The sequence below is a fragment of the Centroberyx gerrardi genome, chromosome 4 (assembly GCF_048128805.1).
Source record: "Centroberyx gerrardi isolate f3 chromosome 4, fCenGer3.hap1.cur.20231027, whole genome shotgun sequence".
NCBI lineage: Eukaryota > Metazoa > Chordata > Actinopteri > Beryciformes > Berycidae > Centroberyx > Centroberyx gerrardi.
In genome coordinates, this window is record NC_136000.1 from 13,926,215 (window position 1) to 13,943,838 (window position 17,624).

The 17,624-nt window shown below is 41.4% G+C and overlaps 2 protein-coding genes across 2 annotated transcripts; one reads left to right on the plus strand and one right to left on the minus strand.

Annotated features, from left to right (window-relative positions):
• The first annotated feature begins 109 nt into the window (after positions 1–109).
• Positions 110–3,415, plus strand: aagab (alpha and gamma adaptin binding protein). The gene is made up of 10 exons (XM_071896528.2): positions 110–258; positions 610–800; positions 892–988; positions 1,095–1,184; positions 1,313–1,396; positions 1,501–1,580; positions 1,738–1,834; positions 2,045–2,149; positions 2,322–2,371; positions 2,817–3,415. Exons 1-10 carry the CDS (start codon positions 165–167, stop codon positions 2,892–2,894), a joined length of 966 nt encoding a protein of 321 aa, XP_071752629.1. The 5' UTR covers positions 110–164; the 3' UTR covers positions 2,895–3,415.
• Positions 3,416–3,630: 215 nt separating this feature from the next.
• On the minus strand, positions 3,631–17,037 carry smad3b (SMAD family member 3b). Its single transcript, XM_071896468.2, has 9 exons — positions 16,660–17,037; positions 11,378–11,571; positions 11,159–11,293; positions 10,381–10,455; positions 10,224–10,274; positions 8,774–8,986; positions 8,513–8,650; positions 8,219–8,363; positions 3,631–5,660 (listed from the first exon to the last, which is right to left on the minus strand). The coding sequence occupies exons 1-9, from the start codon at positions 16,860–16,862 to the stop codon at positions 5,537–5,539; spliced, it is 1,278 nt and encodes a 425-aa protein (XP_071752569.1). The 5' UTR covers positions 16,863–17,037; the 3' UTR covers positions 3,631–5,536.
• Positions 17,038–17,624: the final 587 nt, after the last annotated feature.

Consider the following 17,624-nt stretch of genomic DNA (forward strand, 5'->3'; position numbering starts at 1 on the left):
TGTAAACATAGTTTTTCTGCTGACTGAAACAAAATGTGAGTCTTTTAGAACTCTATAGCAAAACGTTGCACCGGAAGAGATCGTCGCATCTAGTCAGAGTTGAAAGGTTAACTAGTTCAGGTTAGCTAGCAGCTTACGTCTAGCTCGCCCCAAACATTGCAAAAATGTCAGTGTGTGAAGACACTACAGAAACGACTGTTCCATCTGTACTCATCACAAGCTGTGACAGTGTTTTCAAAGAAGAGGACCTGATAAAACGTAAGTTTAGCAAAGATTAACAGCGCAAGAAATGTACATGCAATGGTAAACAGGATAAGCTAAGCTAACATACCTTATTACATTCTTTAGCACAGGTGCTAACATTTGTTAGCGGCTAGAGATAATATTTCACTTTGTTAACCTATTTGACTGCATTTGACCCGTTGGTTAGCTAATGTATCTGTGATGGGCTGACGTAAAAACGCTAACGGGAAGGCTGCTGATTGATAAAACAGATGTCTTTTCAGTACTTTAGCTAGCTACTGTCACCAAAGCTAAATATGTGAACTAGGCTGATGTCTCAGTTTCCTTGTGTGACTTCTAATAAATGATCGTGATTTTTTGTTTTAGAGATCCTGGGTACGAATACTTTGCCAGAGCCGTCCAAGCGGGAAGAAACAGTAGTCTGGTATCCATGGACCATCAACAACAAATACTACACGGCAGACGTCAGGCTATGCGTCGTACCAAGCACATTCCAGATGACTTCAGAGATTGCCCAGTCCATGCAGGCTTTCATAGCTTATTTTGACAGCACAGTGGTATGTGCGTGAATCAGGAGATCTACTTCATAAATTTCAACAGCTTATTTTATGACATGTTAAGTGAATTATGTGTCCATGGTATTTGCAGAAGGATGGTTTGGAAAAGCTACATCCTTGGATATCAGTGGTGGAAGATCTCGCTCCAGAGGTGCTCATTCTGGTGTGTGACAGAGTCTGTGAAAATGGTTAGTAGTATTTCATCCGTGTATATTATCTGTTGGTTTGCTGAACGTCACAGAATACTGTTTTCAGCAGCAGTATATGACATTTGAAATTGCCATTGTATTCTAGGGGTCAGCAGACATGAAGCACAGCAGTGGTGTTTGGCTCACGCCTTTGAGCTGGTGGAGCTCAATCCTCAAGATTTGCCAGATGAAGATGGTGAGTTTGGGATTTACAAGCATAATAGAAATTATAATAACATTACGTACATGTAGTGTATATTTCCATTCTTAGAACTTTGCTGGTATGTGTACTTACATTTACATTCTCTCTGTTGCATTTGTCAGATGACTTTCCGGAGTCCACAGGAGTAAAGAGGATCGTCCAGGCTCTCAATGCCAATGTGTGGTCTAGTGTGGAGATGAAGGATGGTGAGGTGACATCACATACAGCACATTTCTCCAGTACACGTCCTACAGACTATTTTTATTTGGCTAAGTGTAGAGATCTGAAAACGTTTCTCCCTGTCTCCTAGAACACAATCAGGGCTTTGGCTTGATGAGTAGTCTGGTGGCTTCTAGACACAACAACCCCCGCAGTTGCCAAGACCCACCGGTGAGTGACATTTTTGTTGTTATTGTTATCATTTGCTAATTTAATTATATTTTCATGTAATTATCTTTTATGTTATATCCATCCTTCATTTATATGTGATTTTAAATCCATCCATTTTCATGGAGGCATGCTTACTTGGTTCCCTTTTGTGTGTCAGTCTTCCAGTTTGCCAATAGAGGGCACACTTGACAGTGAGGAGGCCAACAGTACAGAAAGTGGTGGCAACACAGGCACGCAGGCGGACACAACAGTTGGTGAGTGAATGATTGTTGGTCCAATGTAACAGTCTTCTTGCTAAAATCTGAAGAAATGCAAACATTTTATTTCAAAACTGAGATCAATCCTGCTTCTGGCAGATTTGAATCAGTATATTCACCTGAAACATGAATATCTTGATGATTGTAGACATTATGGCATTAGATGTTAAATTATAAAGATTCACCGGTTGTGTTTTATCTTCTCAGATCCAATGACTGACTTGGACATTCAGGAACTCGCTAATCTCACTGCTGGAGATGCAGACGTGGAGAACTTTGAGCGCCTCTTCACTAAATTAAAAGAGATGAAAGGTAAGGGGGGGGGGGGGGGGGGTACTGGCGAGGACTGGCGGGGACTGATTACCGGTATCTTGACACCTGGCTCTTATTGTTGGTGTGGAGGAAGTCAAATACTTGTACAGCTGGTGTTCCTTATGTTGTTTTGTTCATTAATATGGAAAGCTTCTCTGATTTCAATCTGCAGACAAAGCCTCATCATTACCTCATGAGCAGAGAAAAGTTCATGCAGAAAAGGTAGGCAACTGCATCCACCCCTGGATACAAGACAGAGATGTTGAGTAGTAATTGGACCTGTTGATTGTCATAGTTTGTGACTTGGGGATGTGTATCTGAGTATTCTGATAATGTAGAAAAATGTCTGTGTGTGCATCAGTGGAGTAGAAAGCTAGCTGTACTGTTTAGAACAGTGTGACACAAAACAGAAAATATATATAGACTACACTATCTTCACAATTCTAGCAGTTTATTCAATCCATGCCCAAGTTAATGATGTGACAGATTAAAATGTTACAATTACCTGACAATGACATTTTTGGAGCAACAGCATGAGTGACTTGGTTATGTTTCAGTGGGAATCATTGATTGGCTCAGCCCATTGTGTTGGTAAACAAGAAACCTGTTTATGCAATTTGAGATTATATTGCATATCTGATTACATTATGCTAAATCTGCTTTCCAGGTAGCAAAAGCGTTTTGGATGGCCATCGGTGGGGATGAAGATGAGATAGAGGGGTTGTCATCAGGGGAGGAAAGCTAAGCAATAACTACCAGTGACTGAGTCATCCTTTCTCCTGATCCCTCTTACCTATCCTGGGGCTCCTTCAAGATCCAGCGCCCTTTGACCTGCTTCTAGCACCGGGAGAGTGGAGACACTGAACGATGGTATAGGCATATTAATGTTTATGAACCCTTGTCTCTTCAAATGAAATTAATGCAATGCTGCTGTATAATGAAAAGCAGTTGGATTTCCTTATTAGGGGCAGAAAGCCATTTGGCGGAAAGGAAAGGCACTGTTACGGGAGCCAACAGACAGCTCTGACCCTAAATTCAGTCTCCTCTTCCCTGGGTCCCTGGCTGCACTTTAAGCCCTGAGTGAATTCGAAGACTTGATGGTAATACAGGTGGAAAAAAACATCTAATAGAATTGTGTGGGGTTTGTTTTCAAACCTTTATATATATATATATATATGTGTCCTTTGTGTTTAGGTACAGTTGTCACATTTATTTTTTAAGTGACATAATGTGCCTTACCATCAGAAGCATTTGTAAGACATTTAGTGCACATTCTGTTGAATCAACATAAATAAAGACTCAAATGATTTTAATTTCTTCTGCCGTTTACTGAGGCTGTTGTTTTGCTTTTAAATTAATTTGAACATGAGATTGTCGCACTGCTTGGATGAATACAGTTTATCTGATCCTTAATCTAAGCAATATCAACAATCCTCGGCTTTGAGAAAAACAATTATTTACCAGTAATGACTTGACATTACTTTTATTCAGTTGCATTTTATTAAATTTTCACAGATAACAAAACAATGGTCATTTTAGAACAAATATAACAAACATGAAAAAACATATACATAAGACTTGGAACAGAAACCACCAACTAAGAAACAACGTAAGAGTACAAAGGAATATAAGTACTGACACAGATACACAGTATTTCCGTTTAGCACCGTGTAACTGTTTTAAATAGATTACACGATGACTCAGTCTTCTGTACTGTTAAGTGCAGGATTAACATGGCGATTTCATAGACACTAATCAAGGACATCGAGCATATTACACATGCCTTATATTGTAGCAATGTACATGTAATGTGAGATATACAGTATTTACTTGACAAGCAAAATACCACTACCACCAAAGCTTTACACTGATCATTACAGTAAATTGGAGGTGTATCATTTACCCTTGAGGAGCATATAGTGTACTGCTGGCTAATAGTTGGTAAGAGGTGAAAATACTTTTTTTCCCCCACTCTAAGTGCCACTTCTATGGTCGCTGCTGGTGAGTACTCTACCCATTGGAGTCACACAGTGCTAAAGCCTAAATACAATCACTCCACTACAGTCGCTCATACTGTGTCAAAATGTTCTTATTATGGAATAACTTTTCCAATAACAGTTGGTACAGTAATTGTATGATTCAAATAAATTCATCCTATGTCTAACACGTAATAACAGACGGACCTACTCAACTTGGGTTAGAAAAGCCCATAGTTAAGCAGATAGGCTGTATGGGCTACCATTGAGCTTCCTTCCTTGTTTTTCTGCACAAAAATATATCTCACGTGCCTGCTGTGGCACACCTCATATAAACAGACTATAGGTTGGATTACTAAACTCAAAATCTCGTCCCCTAAGTGTAACAGCCCAATCGTACATTACGTTGGTGAATGTGTACATGCCAGGGGTCAGTCAGGTCCACTGTATCAAGCAATGCATGACTACAATAAATCACAAGCTATAAATATTTATGTACAATGATCATATTGAGGCGATAATAAAAATATATTCCCCATGCAGGACAGTATGCAAAAATAACTTATAAAATGTCTCTTTCATTGAGCAAAATAGTTTTCATATAAGGATTCTTTTCAAGAAACAATGGCACTAATGTCTATTTCCTTGCTTAAAAATAGTTAAAATCCCAATTGAAGGATTCATCAGATATTTCACAATTTCATCAATATAGACAGAAATCAGTATGGGCAAAGTACCTTGTACTTCAAATATAATTAAATATATAAGTTATTTCATCACTACTCACAATGATGTTCTTTTTCATGTTAATTCTCCTAAATCAGGCTTAACTGATAAATAAGCCTCACAATTCACAATGATTACAAAGATAGTGGTAGTGGGACACATTGAAACACCAGCATCTGTAGCGCCAAATACTCAAAGGTTTAGTTGTAAGCCAAATATAATTTAGAAGAGGAAAACATGTTTTCAAACATGTGAGAGATGACAGAGCTGAAACTGTACTATGACCTAAACTTGGAAAAACAAACATTTCAATCTTCTTTATCAAAATATGATAGACAACACTAAAAAAAGCACAGACATGACATTGTCTGAATGTATAATGAAGAAAACTAAAATGTGTTCAGTCTTTTGAAACCTACTGTAAATATGCTATGGCTGACTGTTGAGCACAAGACGACAAAACAACATACAAGTCATAAAACAACCATCAAATGGAGACACTAAATGCTACTAAGGAAAGTGCTTTACAGTGTGTGAGGTGAAATGTTAGAGACTGTTGAGGGAGGAGAGTGATTTGATGAACCACGTCTTTTTCCTTATCATTGAGAGAAGCTCCTGCTTTCCTATGTGGGTTGTGTATAAATGTGTGGATGGGATCGGGGCTGCTGGGATGTGTGTGCTGCTCCTAGGACACACTGGAGCAGCGGATGCTGGGGGAGCCCATCTGTGTGAGCACCTTGTCCAGCCACTGCAAAGGACCGTTGAGGTGCAGCTCGATCCAGCAGGGGGTGCTGGTCACCGTCTGACGTCTGCGGAGGACAGCGGACAGAGGGGGAGATACAGCATGTCATTACTGTGACAATTATAATACATCATGGCCCCATAAACTGGATATCACTTGCTGACAAATGTTATTCTATAACATGTAACCTCATTGTATTTTATATTCTGTCACTGTAAAAATGCTGTCTACTCTGTATTTGGTAATACTTGATTTGGATAGTCTAATGTTGATACTCTGCTAACTATCTGGTGACAAAAAGTAGATGTTCAACAAAATGTCACTTGGGTCTTTGGTGCATCTCCACAGACTATGTAAACCTAACCCTGATGTTAGCCTAACCCCAACCCCATTTCTAAACCTGAACTCAACCCTAACCTGACCCTATTTCTAACATTAACCCCAACCCAAACATTAACCACAGGCCAGACATTGAATATCTATAGACTACTTTTCACACAATTATGAGTATCACTTGAAACTCAATAGACTATTTAGTGACACATTACAGTCATTTGATAAGAAGCCGAGTATCAACATTGGACTATCCAAATAAACCCAATATAACCCAGTGTGATCCAGTATTTTTGTGTCTTTTCATTGAATTGGCACCACCAATGGGTGCATAATGGAGCCAATTTCACAGGCTGTTTGTAAAATCATTTAAATCTCTACCAGCGATGTTTTTTCTCCAAGGTATTTGGTGCCAGAAACATAACACGGACGACTCACAGTCCGGTGGGAATCCCCCATGTACAGGGTGTCTGAATGTGTTCACCTCCCACTCCGTCCCCCACACCACTGCATGCCTCCTGCATTCTTCCTCCGTTACTCAACTCTCTCCAGCCGTCCCACTGCTGCACCCTCCCCCCATCATCTTCCTCTCTCCCTTTCCAAGTCTGCTGGCCGCCTGTGCACAATACCCTTTCACTCTTTGTCCTCTTTCCCCCCCAAATTGGATTTAATTGTCCTTCTGACCATAAACATCAAAGCCCCCTCACCCTCTCTGGCCAAACTTGGGGTCCACAGCTCAATGAAGCCATGTTCCCACCATCTTTACTGCAGTGCAGCAAACTCCACAAACACATCCACAGCAGCCAACTACTCCTCAACTTCAGTGAAAGGTACTTATAAATTTGATTCAAAGCCATGTTTACGTCTTGATATAATCCATTATCAGAAAAAAAAAACACATCCCAATATGTTCACACCAGTAATGTCTCTATATAAATGTATTTACTTTACTAGCAGGGATTGCCCCAGACTACCAGTGCTGAGGGTGAAGGCACTTTCTTGTCAAATGAAACAAAGGGAGGGTCCGACCCTGGAGAAGTTCAAGCAGGCTGGGACAAAGACAAAAGTATATGGCCTGTGTGTAAACATGTCAGGATGTTAAGGCAGGTGCTTTATCCTACCTTGGAAAGATGAAAGCGGGCTATCAAAAAGGCTATGGGCATAAATAGGTATGTTTAAGTATGGATAAAGGAATAAAGGTAAATGTTTGAAGAAAAGGAAAGAAAAGCTGACTGGGCAGAGTTAACGGTGGATAGGGTGTTTGGAAAGACATGGAAAGACAGAATATAAGTGAGAAGATATGGTGTAGGCGTGAGAAAGGTAGAGTGGGTGTCTGGTGTAATCAGAGCCAGGCTGTAAGTGGCTCCACATGCTGTGGTGTCTGCAGAATGACGGCTTCTCTCAAGAGGAGAGCCCTGGGCAGAGAAGGGCAGGTTCACAGAGGGCCCACTTCAGACCCCCTTAGACCCCCTGCCCCCCACCCACACCCAGGGGATTACTCAGGCCTGACAGCTTGCCTCAACATCCACTCTGTGTTTATCTAAGTAGTGTGAGAGAGAGAGAAAACAGCAATGGGACTGCTTGAGTCAGGCAATGTCCTCCTCAAGTCTTTTGCTCTCAGTCCGGAGCCAAGAACAGTGAAAATGTATGCGGTCATTCCTAAAACCTGGTAAACGACCAACAGCTTGCATACATAAACAAGAAAGACACTGCAGGCTTAATTTTCACAAACCTGGTGATGGATAATTTTTGCAAATTTTGCTACAAAACGGAAAAAACAAAATGTTTTATTGGATGGAAAAACATTGAAAATGTTTAGGTCTTTTCTATGGTTTACTATATCATTATTAATGGGGTTTGGTGAGGTGTTCCTCGCTTGAATAGAATATCAAAGGGTACACAAATACAAATTTCTTTCAAAATGAAATGCTGTGTCTGGCAGGTCTGCACTGTGTCCCCTTGGGTACAAATGCAAAGATTTTTTTGAACTTGCATCATTTCTTCTGCATAGTTTCTCTTGTTTCATTTCACTTGGAGAACGCCATGTTTTACAGCATATCATAAAACACAGCAAGCTGTGTATTATTTATGTGTGACTTGGCACACCAAAATAGCCTCTAGATGATTTGTAGCCTTTTTATCTTCTTTTTTTATCTTTAAACTGTTAAGGAAATAAGCGCATATTCAGTCAAAAAGTAAAGTTTTTTTTAAAGTTTAAATGTACCAAATAACCATATTGCCTTCATCTAGTTGCCATAAGCAGTTGAATTTGTTTAAAAAGTATAAATTTACCTGTACTCTGCTCCCCAACCTTTGACAAAACTCATGCGAATGGTGCACATCCTAGTGAGCTGGTAGACCGCCTCAAAGCCCTGGTTGACTGACTGGGCCAGCAGGGCAGCAAACTCCTGGTTGTTAAAGATCTTCAGATTGCAGCCTGAGAAACAATAACAGATCCACTCTTCAGATTACTATGTCAAAATAATGTCAGTGCAAATGGGTCATTGGCACTCAATAATACCCTGGTCATTCTGCCTCTTACGAGTGCACGTGTGTTTGTACATGGGTGTATCCTCTCATGCTGACCTGGAGGGATTTTGCAGACAGTGGCAGGATGCCAGCCATAGCGCTGGTTGCAGTTGGGACTCTGGACAAAGATGGCACTGTCACTGAGACACTCTGCAAACACCTCTCCCCCAATGTAGTACAACCTCACGCCCCGTCCTGGAGGGGGAAGAGAGAATAGTCCAGCTCAGTGCATTTCCAGCTGCTGTATATGTTAAGTGTAAATACAAAAGGCATATTAAATCTAGGGTTCATGTGATCCCTATGAAATAAAACCAGTACCTATATGTCTGCGTGTCAGCTCTACTGCTGAGTTGCGGTTGACGTTGGACAGCAAGCCCAGACAGAAGCGTTCAGAGTTGGAGGGATCTGTGAATCCATCTACTGTGAGCGAGGGCTGTGAGGCGTGGAAGGTCTCTCCTACCCGTTGGTTCAGCTCATAATAGGAGATAGAACACCAGAAGGCAGACTCGCAGTACGTCACAGGTTGCAAATCTGAGGGAGCGGGGGATGAGGGGAGGGGGTTTGATGGAGAGACAATAACAGAGATGAAAGCTACAGTGAGGTCTTTGAAAAAGGAATTAAGAAGTTCATGAAAACAGGTAATCTGGTCTGTGGACAAACAATCAGTTGACTGTGAAGATGCACAATGCTGATAAGAGCTCCCTTTGAACCTTTTCCATTGGCTCTTTCCCATGACCCACATGGCTCCAGCCAGGAATGGGCAAGCCATGTGACGTGCCTATTTATTTTTTCAACAATGACCCCCCTGGTGGCTTTCCACGTAGATAGAATAACCAGGCAACAGGATATTATTATTATTACATTACCTGGAGCTGTCTGTAGCTGGCCCTGCCACAGGACTACGATAGACCATAGACAAAGACTCCATTCATACCATACTTCCTCTGTTACTGCCCTGAGGCTAAGCCTCCCAGACCCAGTCCACTGCTCCTGTATATTGCTCATCTGTCTCTCTCTCTTTTTCCCTTTCACACACACATTGCTCACGCACTCATACACCCACTCACCCCTAGCTAAATACGTAACGTGTGAACTTCATGTGAACAACACCATGGCTAGAAGTCAGCAATATTTTGCCTGTTAATCTATTCAGTGGCTTGAGCAATGGGAGAAGGCACCATCACCATGCTGGTGAGCTGTAATGTCCTTGAGTACAGCAGAGCTAGTAGAGTGAAGTTATGCAGAGAACATGTCAGATATAATCCTGCTGCAGATTAAAATCCATCCAGGCAGGGGAGGATGATCCATTTGCAGGAGGCATTTATAGCGATGACAAGGAGATGTGGCAGGACTGAACATGTGTTAAGAGGACAGGCAATGGGTCATCAGGTACAGCGCAGGACAGGGGAGTTCATTGTTCCAGGGGCCTGGTACAGGATTGGCCTTATGTTCTTACTGTAACATCTATAGCATAATCTAACTATATCTGTAGTTCAATGCTTCAAAGTGCTAAATCATTATTATATTAAATATTATTTTTGGGGCATTTTGCTTTTATTAGACAGCTGAAAGTAGAGAGAGACAGGAAAGACTGGGGAAGAGAGAGGGGGATAAAATGCAACAAAGGTCCTAGGCTGGATTCTAACCTTTAGCCAACTGAGCCACCATGACGCCACCTAAATCAAGTTTTTAAATGTACTGTCAAGTGTGCATAATAAATAATATGCTCTCTTGGTAGGTAAAGCTGGCCCCCCTTGTTTTTGCTTACCGAGGTTACTGTTTGCTGGTGAGACAGGATTGGGCGACAGGCTGGGTGAACCTTGAAATAGAAGAGAAATAGAGGATTGGGTCAGGCTCAGGATCAGGACAAGGCATAATTGGAACAGGACCAGCTTGTGATGTGTGTACATTCATGCGTGTCTCACTTGTGTCCATGCTGTGGTTGAGCTGGTGGTCGCTTGTCTCTCCATCTTCACTCAGATACCCAGGTGGAGGAGTTTCTGAAACACACACATACACACAAAGATATAACACACACACACACACACACACACACTCCCAATCTCAGCAGACCACAGGTTGGTCATGTGCTTTACACTCAGCACAAACCTTGCTGAGGCAAGTTGATAATTCCCATTAAGCACAGCTAGCTATGGTTTGTGGTTTAAGGAGTGTTTTAATGACCTTTCTTGTTTTCTCCTGTTTTTTAATCCTATGAGCTTATACTGTACATGTTTGAACTGTGCTTTGGTAACTGTTGTATAAAAGCAATAATACACTTGATGTTCTTAACTGTGATAATGGGAACGTGCAGTACCTCGTACCTATTGCATCACTGTCACACTCATAACCACAGTACACAGCGCTTTCTGGTATTATTGCTATAATAAACAATTTCCTAGAAAGCTAGGAGATATGTTATTTGTTATGGATAGCTCATAAAAACCAAATATCCAAATATTTGTTCACGGGATCGACATTAACTTTTGTAAAAAAAAAAATTTTTTTGGATATGCAACCATTTTGGATATGCAACCAATCAGTACTGCAGAGAGCAGAAAGTGATGTGATTGTTTTTGTCCATAATCTGCTTTATCTAAATATTCATTTAGACCACGCACTGAATAGTCGACTATGAGAAAATGTACTTGTGCACATCCTTATTAGTTCTGCGTTCAGAATTAGTGGTACAGTTTCTCTCACCAGGGATATAGTTACTCTGGGGCTCAATGCCAGCTGGGAAGTTGGTGTTTTCAGGGATGGAATGGCTGTAGTCATCCAACGGTGGAAACTCTGTGGGGATATCTGTGTGCCGTGGTACTAGGACAGGAGGCAAAACTGGAGACACACAGACAATCATTAAGGTCAAGCTCAGTTCCCGATATGGCAAAAGCATATTTTGTGGCAAGCTACTGCACTCACTTGGTGTCTCCACTCTCTGGTAGTGGTATGGGTTGACACACACTTCATCCTTCTTGGTGTGGAAGGCAAACTCACAGAGGTCGACCGCCCTCAGCTCATGGTGGGATTGCAGGTCTGGCCAGCGCCACAAGCGGCAGTAGATCACATGAGGAAGACCTTTTCTGTGGGAGACCTGTAGACGCCCATCTAGAGACCTGAGGGAAACCACCAACAGGACAGTTATGGTACATGCAGATCAAGCTCGTCTACTTTGCTTTGCATCGCTTCACTCTATCAAAAATTGGTGCTTATAGGCATTTCACTGGGTATGTTTTGGGGACAAGCATCTGAGCAAATTCTCCGTTTGTTTAACATTATTTGTACATGGAGATCCATTTTGTATTTTATCATTTCCTTTATTTCAATTTGCCCAAATACAATCCATGGCAGCTAATGTATTTTAGTAGCCTGGTTCCACACTCCTGAATTGCGTGCCGCCCACTCTTCAGATTTGGTCGAGCAATTCAGAGAGTCTGGTGTTGCTCTAGTCAACGGCGTGTTCTAGCTCAGAGAAACAAAGCCAATCTGCTCCTTTGTGGGCGGGACTTAAGTTTGAACTGTTCGTGCAACGTTTTTCATTTGCGTTTCGGTAGAATAATGTTTGTTGAAATCACCCCTTAATCAACATACTGCCTTTGCAAAGATGATATTTTTGGTACATTTTTTTGGTAAAATTGGTAAATACGCCCAGCATCAGTGTAACTGAAAATAACGTCAGAGCGGCCAGATACGTCAGTCACTAGTGATTGGTTAGGGGAAAACCAATCCCACCCACACAGAAAATGGCAAACATAGAGGCAATCTCAGGCTGAATAATGGAATGGTAACGAAATGGTCATTCAGTCTGAATATCAGGCTAATATTTTAGGCTACCTCCGGTAACTCAGCAGGAAGACCAACAATCCCCAGCTTTTTGCCCAAATGTGATGTCACACACACCGTCATGCTCATTTGTGTAACATCACATTTTTTCAACTTTGGAGGCGAACTGTTCACCTTGTGAAATCACATCTGATGTGCAACTACTACTGAGTCACACTTGCCAGAGAAGAGGAAGGGAAGTTTAGAAATGATTGCTGTGGTTTAGTTTTCTTTTATATAAACTGGCTCAAAGGAGCAGAAAGTTGTGCTGGTGTTTTGATCTACGTTCATGTTCATAATGTATCAGTGATCTCCAATAAGGAAGATCAACATTAACAGAGGGCAGAACACACCAAGGTATTTTATTCACCTCAGACCAGTTCAAAATAATGTTTTTTCCAAAACTGCTAACATAATGTTTGCTTTTTCATTCACTGTATTAGCATAAGTATGAAAGAGAGTATTCTATGCCAAGCAGTACCTCAGTCTTTCCCATACAGGGGCACCAGTCAGGCCAGGGCAACATTAGCTTACATGTGAACCATCCTCAAATGCAAACACCACATGCCAACTAATAAGGTAATTTGGAATACAAACAAAAGTAGGCCTATGCCTAAAGGCTAGGCCCAAAATCTACTGAAATGGGTGTTACTAATATTCAAATGGAAAAGGTCTTTATAGTGAAGCAATGGTTAGCAGACAGGCCAAAGGGTGTTAACCATGATAATATGATGCAGACCTACTGAAAAGTAGCTACAATTGTTGTGACTGTATATGGCCTATCTAAAGAGAGTGATGAAACCTCATACCATAACAGGTTTTCCACATGGCTGATGTGGCTGTGAGGTGCAGGACCAAAGGCAGTGCCATGGAACTCAAATATCCACACACCTAACTAAAAAAGGTCAAGGAAAGGCTGTCCAGGTCCCTTGATACCCCCCTCCCCCCTCCCCTCACATACTCCTAAAGCCCAGGGTGGTGACGACTCTATCCCAGCTGAACTCCACAACAGTTCAGCTCATTGTTGAACTGTCAGACAAGCAACATATGGTTCTCATTCTTCACCATGGCTTGGCCTTCCCCGGAAGCACACCAAGACTTGAACTTACACTGCTCAACCAGGGCCACCATTACCATTATTAAATGCATTCTTACTGCATTTTCAGGCCTACCTCCACCACCCACCATCATTACATGATGGAAGACTCTGGTACATTTATTGTTTTGGTGAATGAAGTGTTCACTGATTCTGAATGTGAATGCTTAGGGATGTTTGAAAAGTAGTGTAAAAGTAATAAGATGATAAGCTGTAACCAGTTTGGTGCTTTGAGAAGGCTTAGCATCACCTCACATTTTTCTGTTTCAGTCTGGCTTGGATAAGGAAACTGAACTCCTGGCACAATAAAAAGGTTACTTTAGGCTATGTATTCATTTATAGGCACAAAGCTGACAAAAAAATGTAGGCTAAAATACAGCCTAAAAACACAGAGCGAAAGATTCACCTGAGTGTCCAGAACATTTGGTCTCAGGTCTGACAAAACAACTAGACAGTCGATTATTAACTTTTGGCCCAAGGTGCTCTGGTACCATGTACACTTCACCTCCTTATGTCTGAACATGGTGTTCCCTAATCGACTATCTATAACTAGAAAAGAATAATAGCTTAATAACAATAAAAATAAACTTTATTTATATAGCATTTATCAAAGCACAGTTACAAAGTGCTTTACAAAACAGAGAGAAAAATAGGTACATAAAAAAAAAAATAAATACATAAAAAAGGCCAATAACAACACACCGCTCGGGTTTAGATCAGGAAGGACATTTGTCCCAAGAAGGCAGAGTACTCTGATCTGCTGTTAGGCGCGTACGCGCAAACAACAATCAGAGTTTTCCTCTCTACAACACAGTCGCATTGAAGTGGAATCCTCTCATCCATCGAGAGAAACTCCAGCTGCACAGCAGCCAGGCAGGGACCCGTGAGTATCCCCACATCCGCCCAGCGCTTTTAACCCCGGGCAACTCCTGAGTAGGACAGAGACTATCCTTATCAAGGAGTTTGGTTCCAGAGCCAACACTACCAACACACAATAAAAAACATATAATTAGTACATATACAGAATAAGTGGAACTTTTATTTTAAAAAAAGGCCTGTACAGAATGTAGCCCAAATACAACAATGTGTGGAAACTGAAAAAGCAGAGTACTAGTATCATATGTTTATCAATATTGTCCACTTTCTCCTATAGTATGGTTTGCTCAGAGGTGTAGTGATGCTATGGCAAATGACAACATGACAACATTGAGTTTATATAATATCATACAAAAGGAGATACCTTAACTGCCTACTTCACTGCAGTGTGCTCAAAGGACAAAAAGCAACCTAGGCACATTTCTAACCTAAATTCCAGACTACTGAGTATGACCTAATGGAAACAACAAACAACAAAAATCATTTCCCGTAGCTGGTAGACTGTTAGGATATTATCTACTTGTATGGGAAATGACAAAATACCCCAATAGAAAGCAAATTGAGGGAGGCTACAGAATGTTGCGCCGATAGCTGTTCATTTGACTGATACATTTGGAGAAAATCTACATGGCTTACCTTTAAAAGAAACTAATCAAAAAGGAAGATAATGTCATTGCTATTACAAACTCTCTACACTAAATAATCCAAACAGCGCAGGAAGGAAGCACAGAACTGATCTGCCTTCAGTGAACACAGTGCAAACTTTTATTATATAGAGATTTCCTGTTGGTTGGCTCCCTTCTAGAAGCAAGCACCACTGAGCCACTTCAAATGCTGAGAACTTCTTTCTCCCTGTGCCACATTAGAGGAGGTGATGACAGTACAGCATACAGTAGGCTTGTTGTTTAAGTACAGAATATTACTATTATACTATTATCTCCCACAGATAGCAAGGCAGCCGTTACTATGTAAACCTACAGCCTCTGGCCCCACTGGAATTAGACCACAAACTAAACAGTGGCCCACGCCCTCCCTTGGGCCCAGAGCACATTCCCAAGCACTGAGCAACAACCTTTCAATGTAGGTTGCCACCCATGTTCAGACTGCTATACACACACACCATGATGGGAGAGTCTCTCTCTCTCATTAGCAATTAGGCCTACACGTTGTCTGAATTGTGTCTCCCTTGAATAAATAAAACTACTACAGATGCAGGATCTTTGAAGATCTAAGGAATGGGCAGTGTTCAAGCTCCTTCTAGTGCACTACACATTCACCGGGCCAAGATATGGGCCTGTCTCGTTTTATGCAGTAGCAAAGGGGGGAGAGACAGTAAACTAACAATAGGAAAAAAGGAGGCAGATAAATGGTATCAACACCAGCAATGATGTACAGTAAACAAATTACGAGGCATTTTGGCCAAACGTCCAAGCACATTTATACACTCATTCAGAACAGAATATGTGCATGCACAAACACTCCTGGACAGTACCTGAAAAAACTGCTTTTCAGACAAACGGTATTGGTGTTAGATAGCTATCCCATCTGGGGAATCCCACAGAAAGCATTCATTCCAACTTTCCCTGAGTACACACACTCTCTAGTCTAAACATTGTCCCAGCCCTCTGTGAGTCAGAGCTCTGCTTCATCCAACCACCCCTTCTTCGCCCAAACACATGCGTGAACTGTAGACAACATTTACAGTACTGTGTGGTAGTAGGAGACCCACCACAGCTAACAAAGCAGCGGAAGAAACTTGCTTGCTTGACATTTTAGAAAGACTACAACTTTTATTATCAGTTATTGTTTGGTCTACCAGTCATATCAACTCGACAGAACCTGGCTAGTTGTGCAAAGGAAGGGAAGCTATGACATAACAGGCTTAAAAGTAGGGGATGACAGCCACAGAGACATCACTTCAAGCTACAGTCAAGGAGGTTTTATACAGTAGCTAACGTTACTGAGACACCACTCAACCACCCATATAGTTTGCGTCACATCAATGTTTCAAACTGGAAAATGTGCCAGTTGATTGTTAGCTCTTTGGACAACAAAATAACAGATTTGAGCTGAAGAGCAGGCGAAGTTAGCGCCCATAAACTAACGTTAGCTTTAACCTTAGTCGGCTTGTTAAAACATGGCTGTGGCAGCTAGCAGCTGACCAACCAACAATGCAATTGTAACCCACTGCTTAACATTAAACTCTGTTTGTCTCGCCACTGAATTTCACAGCTATGCAACGTTTACTTTTTAACGTTAGTAAGCTAACTTTGATTAACTACGCAAGCTGGTTCACTGACAAAATATGAGCTTGCTAATATTAGCTAGCTAACTATTTGACTAACGTTAGCTGTCATTAGCATTAGCTGGCTAACTGCGAGACAGCTCTGTGTCCTAGTAATGGCGTTACCTGGGTATGGTTATGCATTTTGTGTTGATATTCTGTGTGGTAATGGCTTTTTCCAACTCGTCCAACTGTCCCGTCTTTTTCAACTTCTTCACAAGACTTTTGACAGCCTTTTCGCACCATTTCTCCTCTTGTCCGTTCTGCTCTCCCTTCTTCCAGCCAAGAAGCCTCTTCACGATTGGGGGAGTGAACGGTAATATAGACATTTTATGCTTTTAAAACAACTACTTACAGTACTCCTTTTTAACTCTACGTTCGAGAATTGCAAAATCATAAAATGGTTTTCCTATAATAATAGCCAAGTGAGCTAGCCGGCCGGCTAAACTCCCAGAGAAACAAATGGCTAGACGCTGCCGGGGCTCAACGGCGGCTTGCGTCGCAGATTCACTCCGTTCAAGTTGAATGGCTCTCGGAGTGCAGGAGCTCCTCCAGCAGCCAGCAGGTCTGTCTTCTGCCCCTCCTCCTCAGCCAGCTGGAGCAGAGAGTGGGATGCTGTCGTTGGACTATCCTCCACGGAAAAAACTGACTGAAAGTAACGTATAAGCAAATAAGTGTAAGACGTGTAGGTAATATTTTACTAGATAGTATCACCATTGAATGATCATGTTCAAAGTAGCTTCTAATATTTTACACAAACAATTGCTTCTGATCATTAGTTTTTGCCTACAACTCACCTTCAGAGTGAGTATTTATATAGGCCACACACTCTACAACAACTTCAAATGATTTATTAAGCTGCACATGGTGTGTCATGGTACATTAAAAAAATGTCCTAACAGTTATGATGGCCCAGGAATAGAAAATCTGTTCCACCTAGTCATAACACAATACATTCCTATTTTTTCTTTACAATGTGCTGTATGCATCTACTCATTTAACATTGAACTTCAGAGGCAGGAAAGGGATGAAATGTTGCAATCAGAGATATGTCAACACTGAAATGTGATCCAACTTTTACATTTACTGTG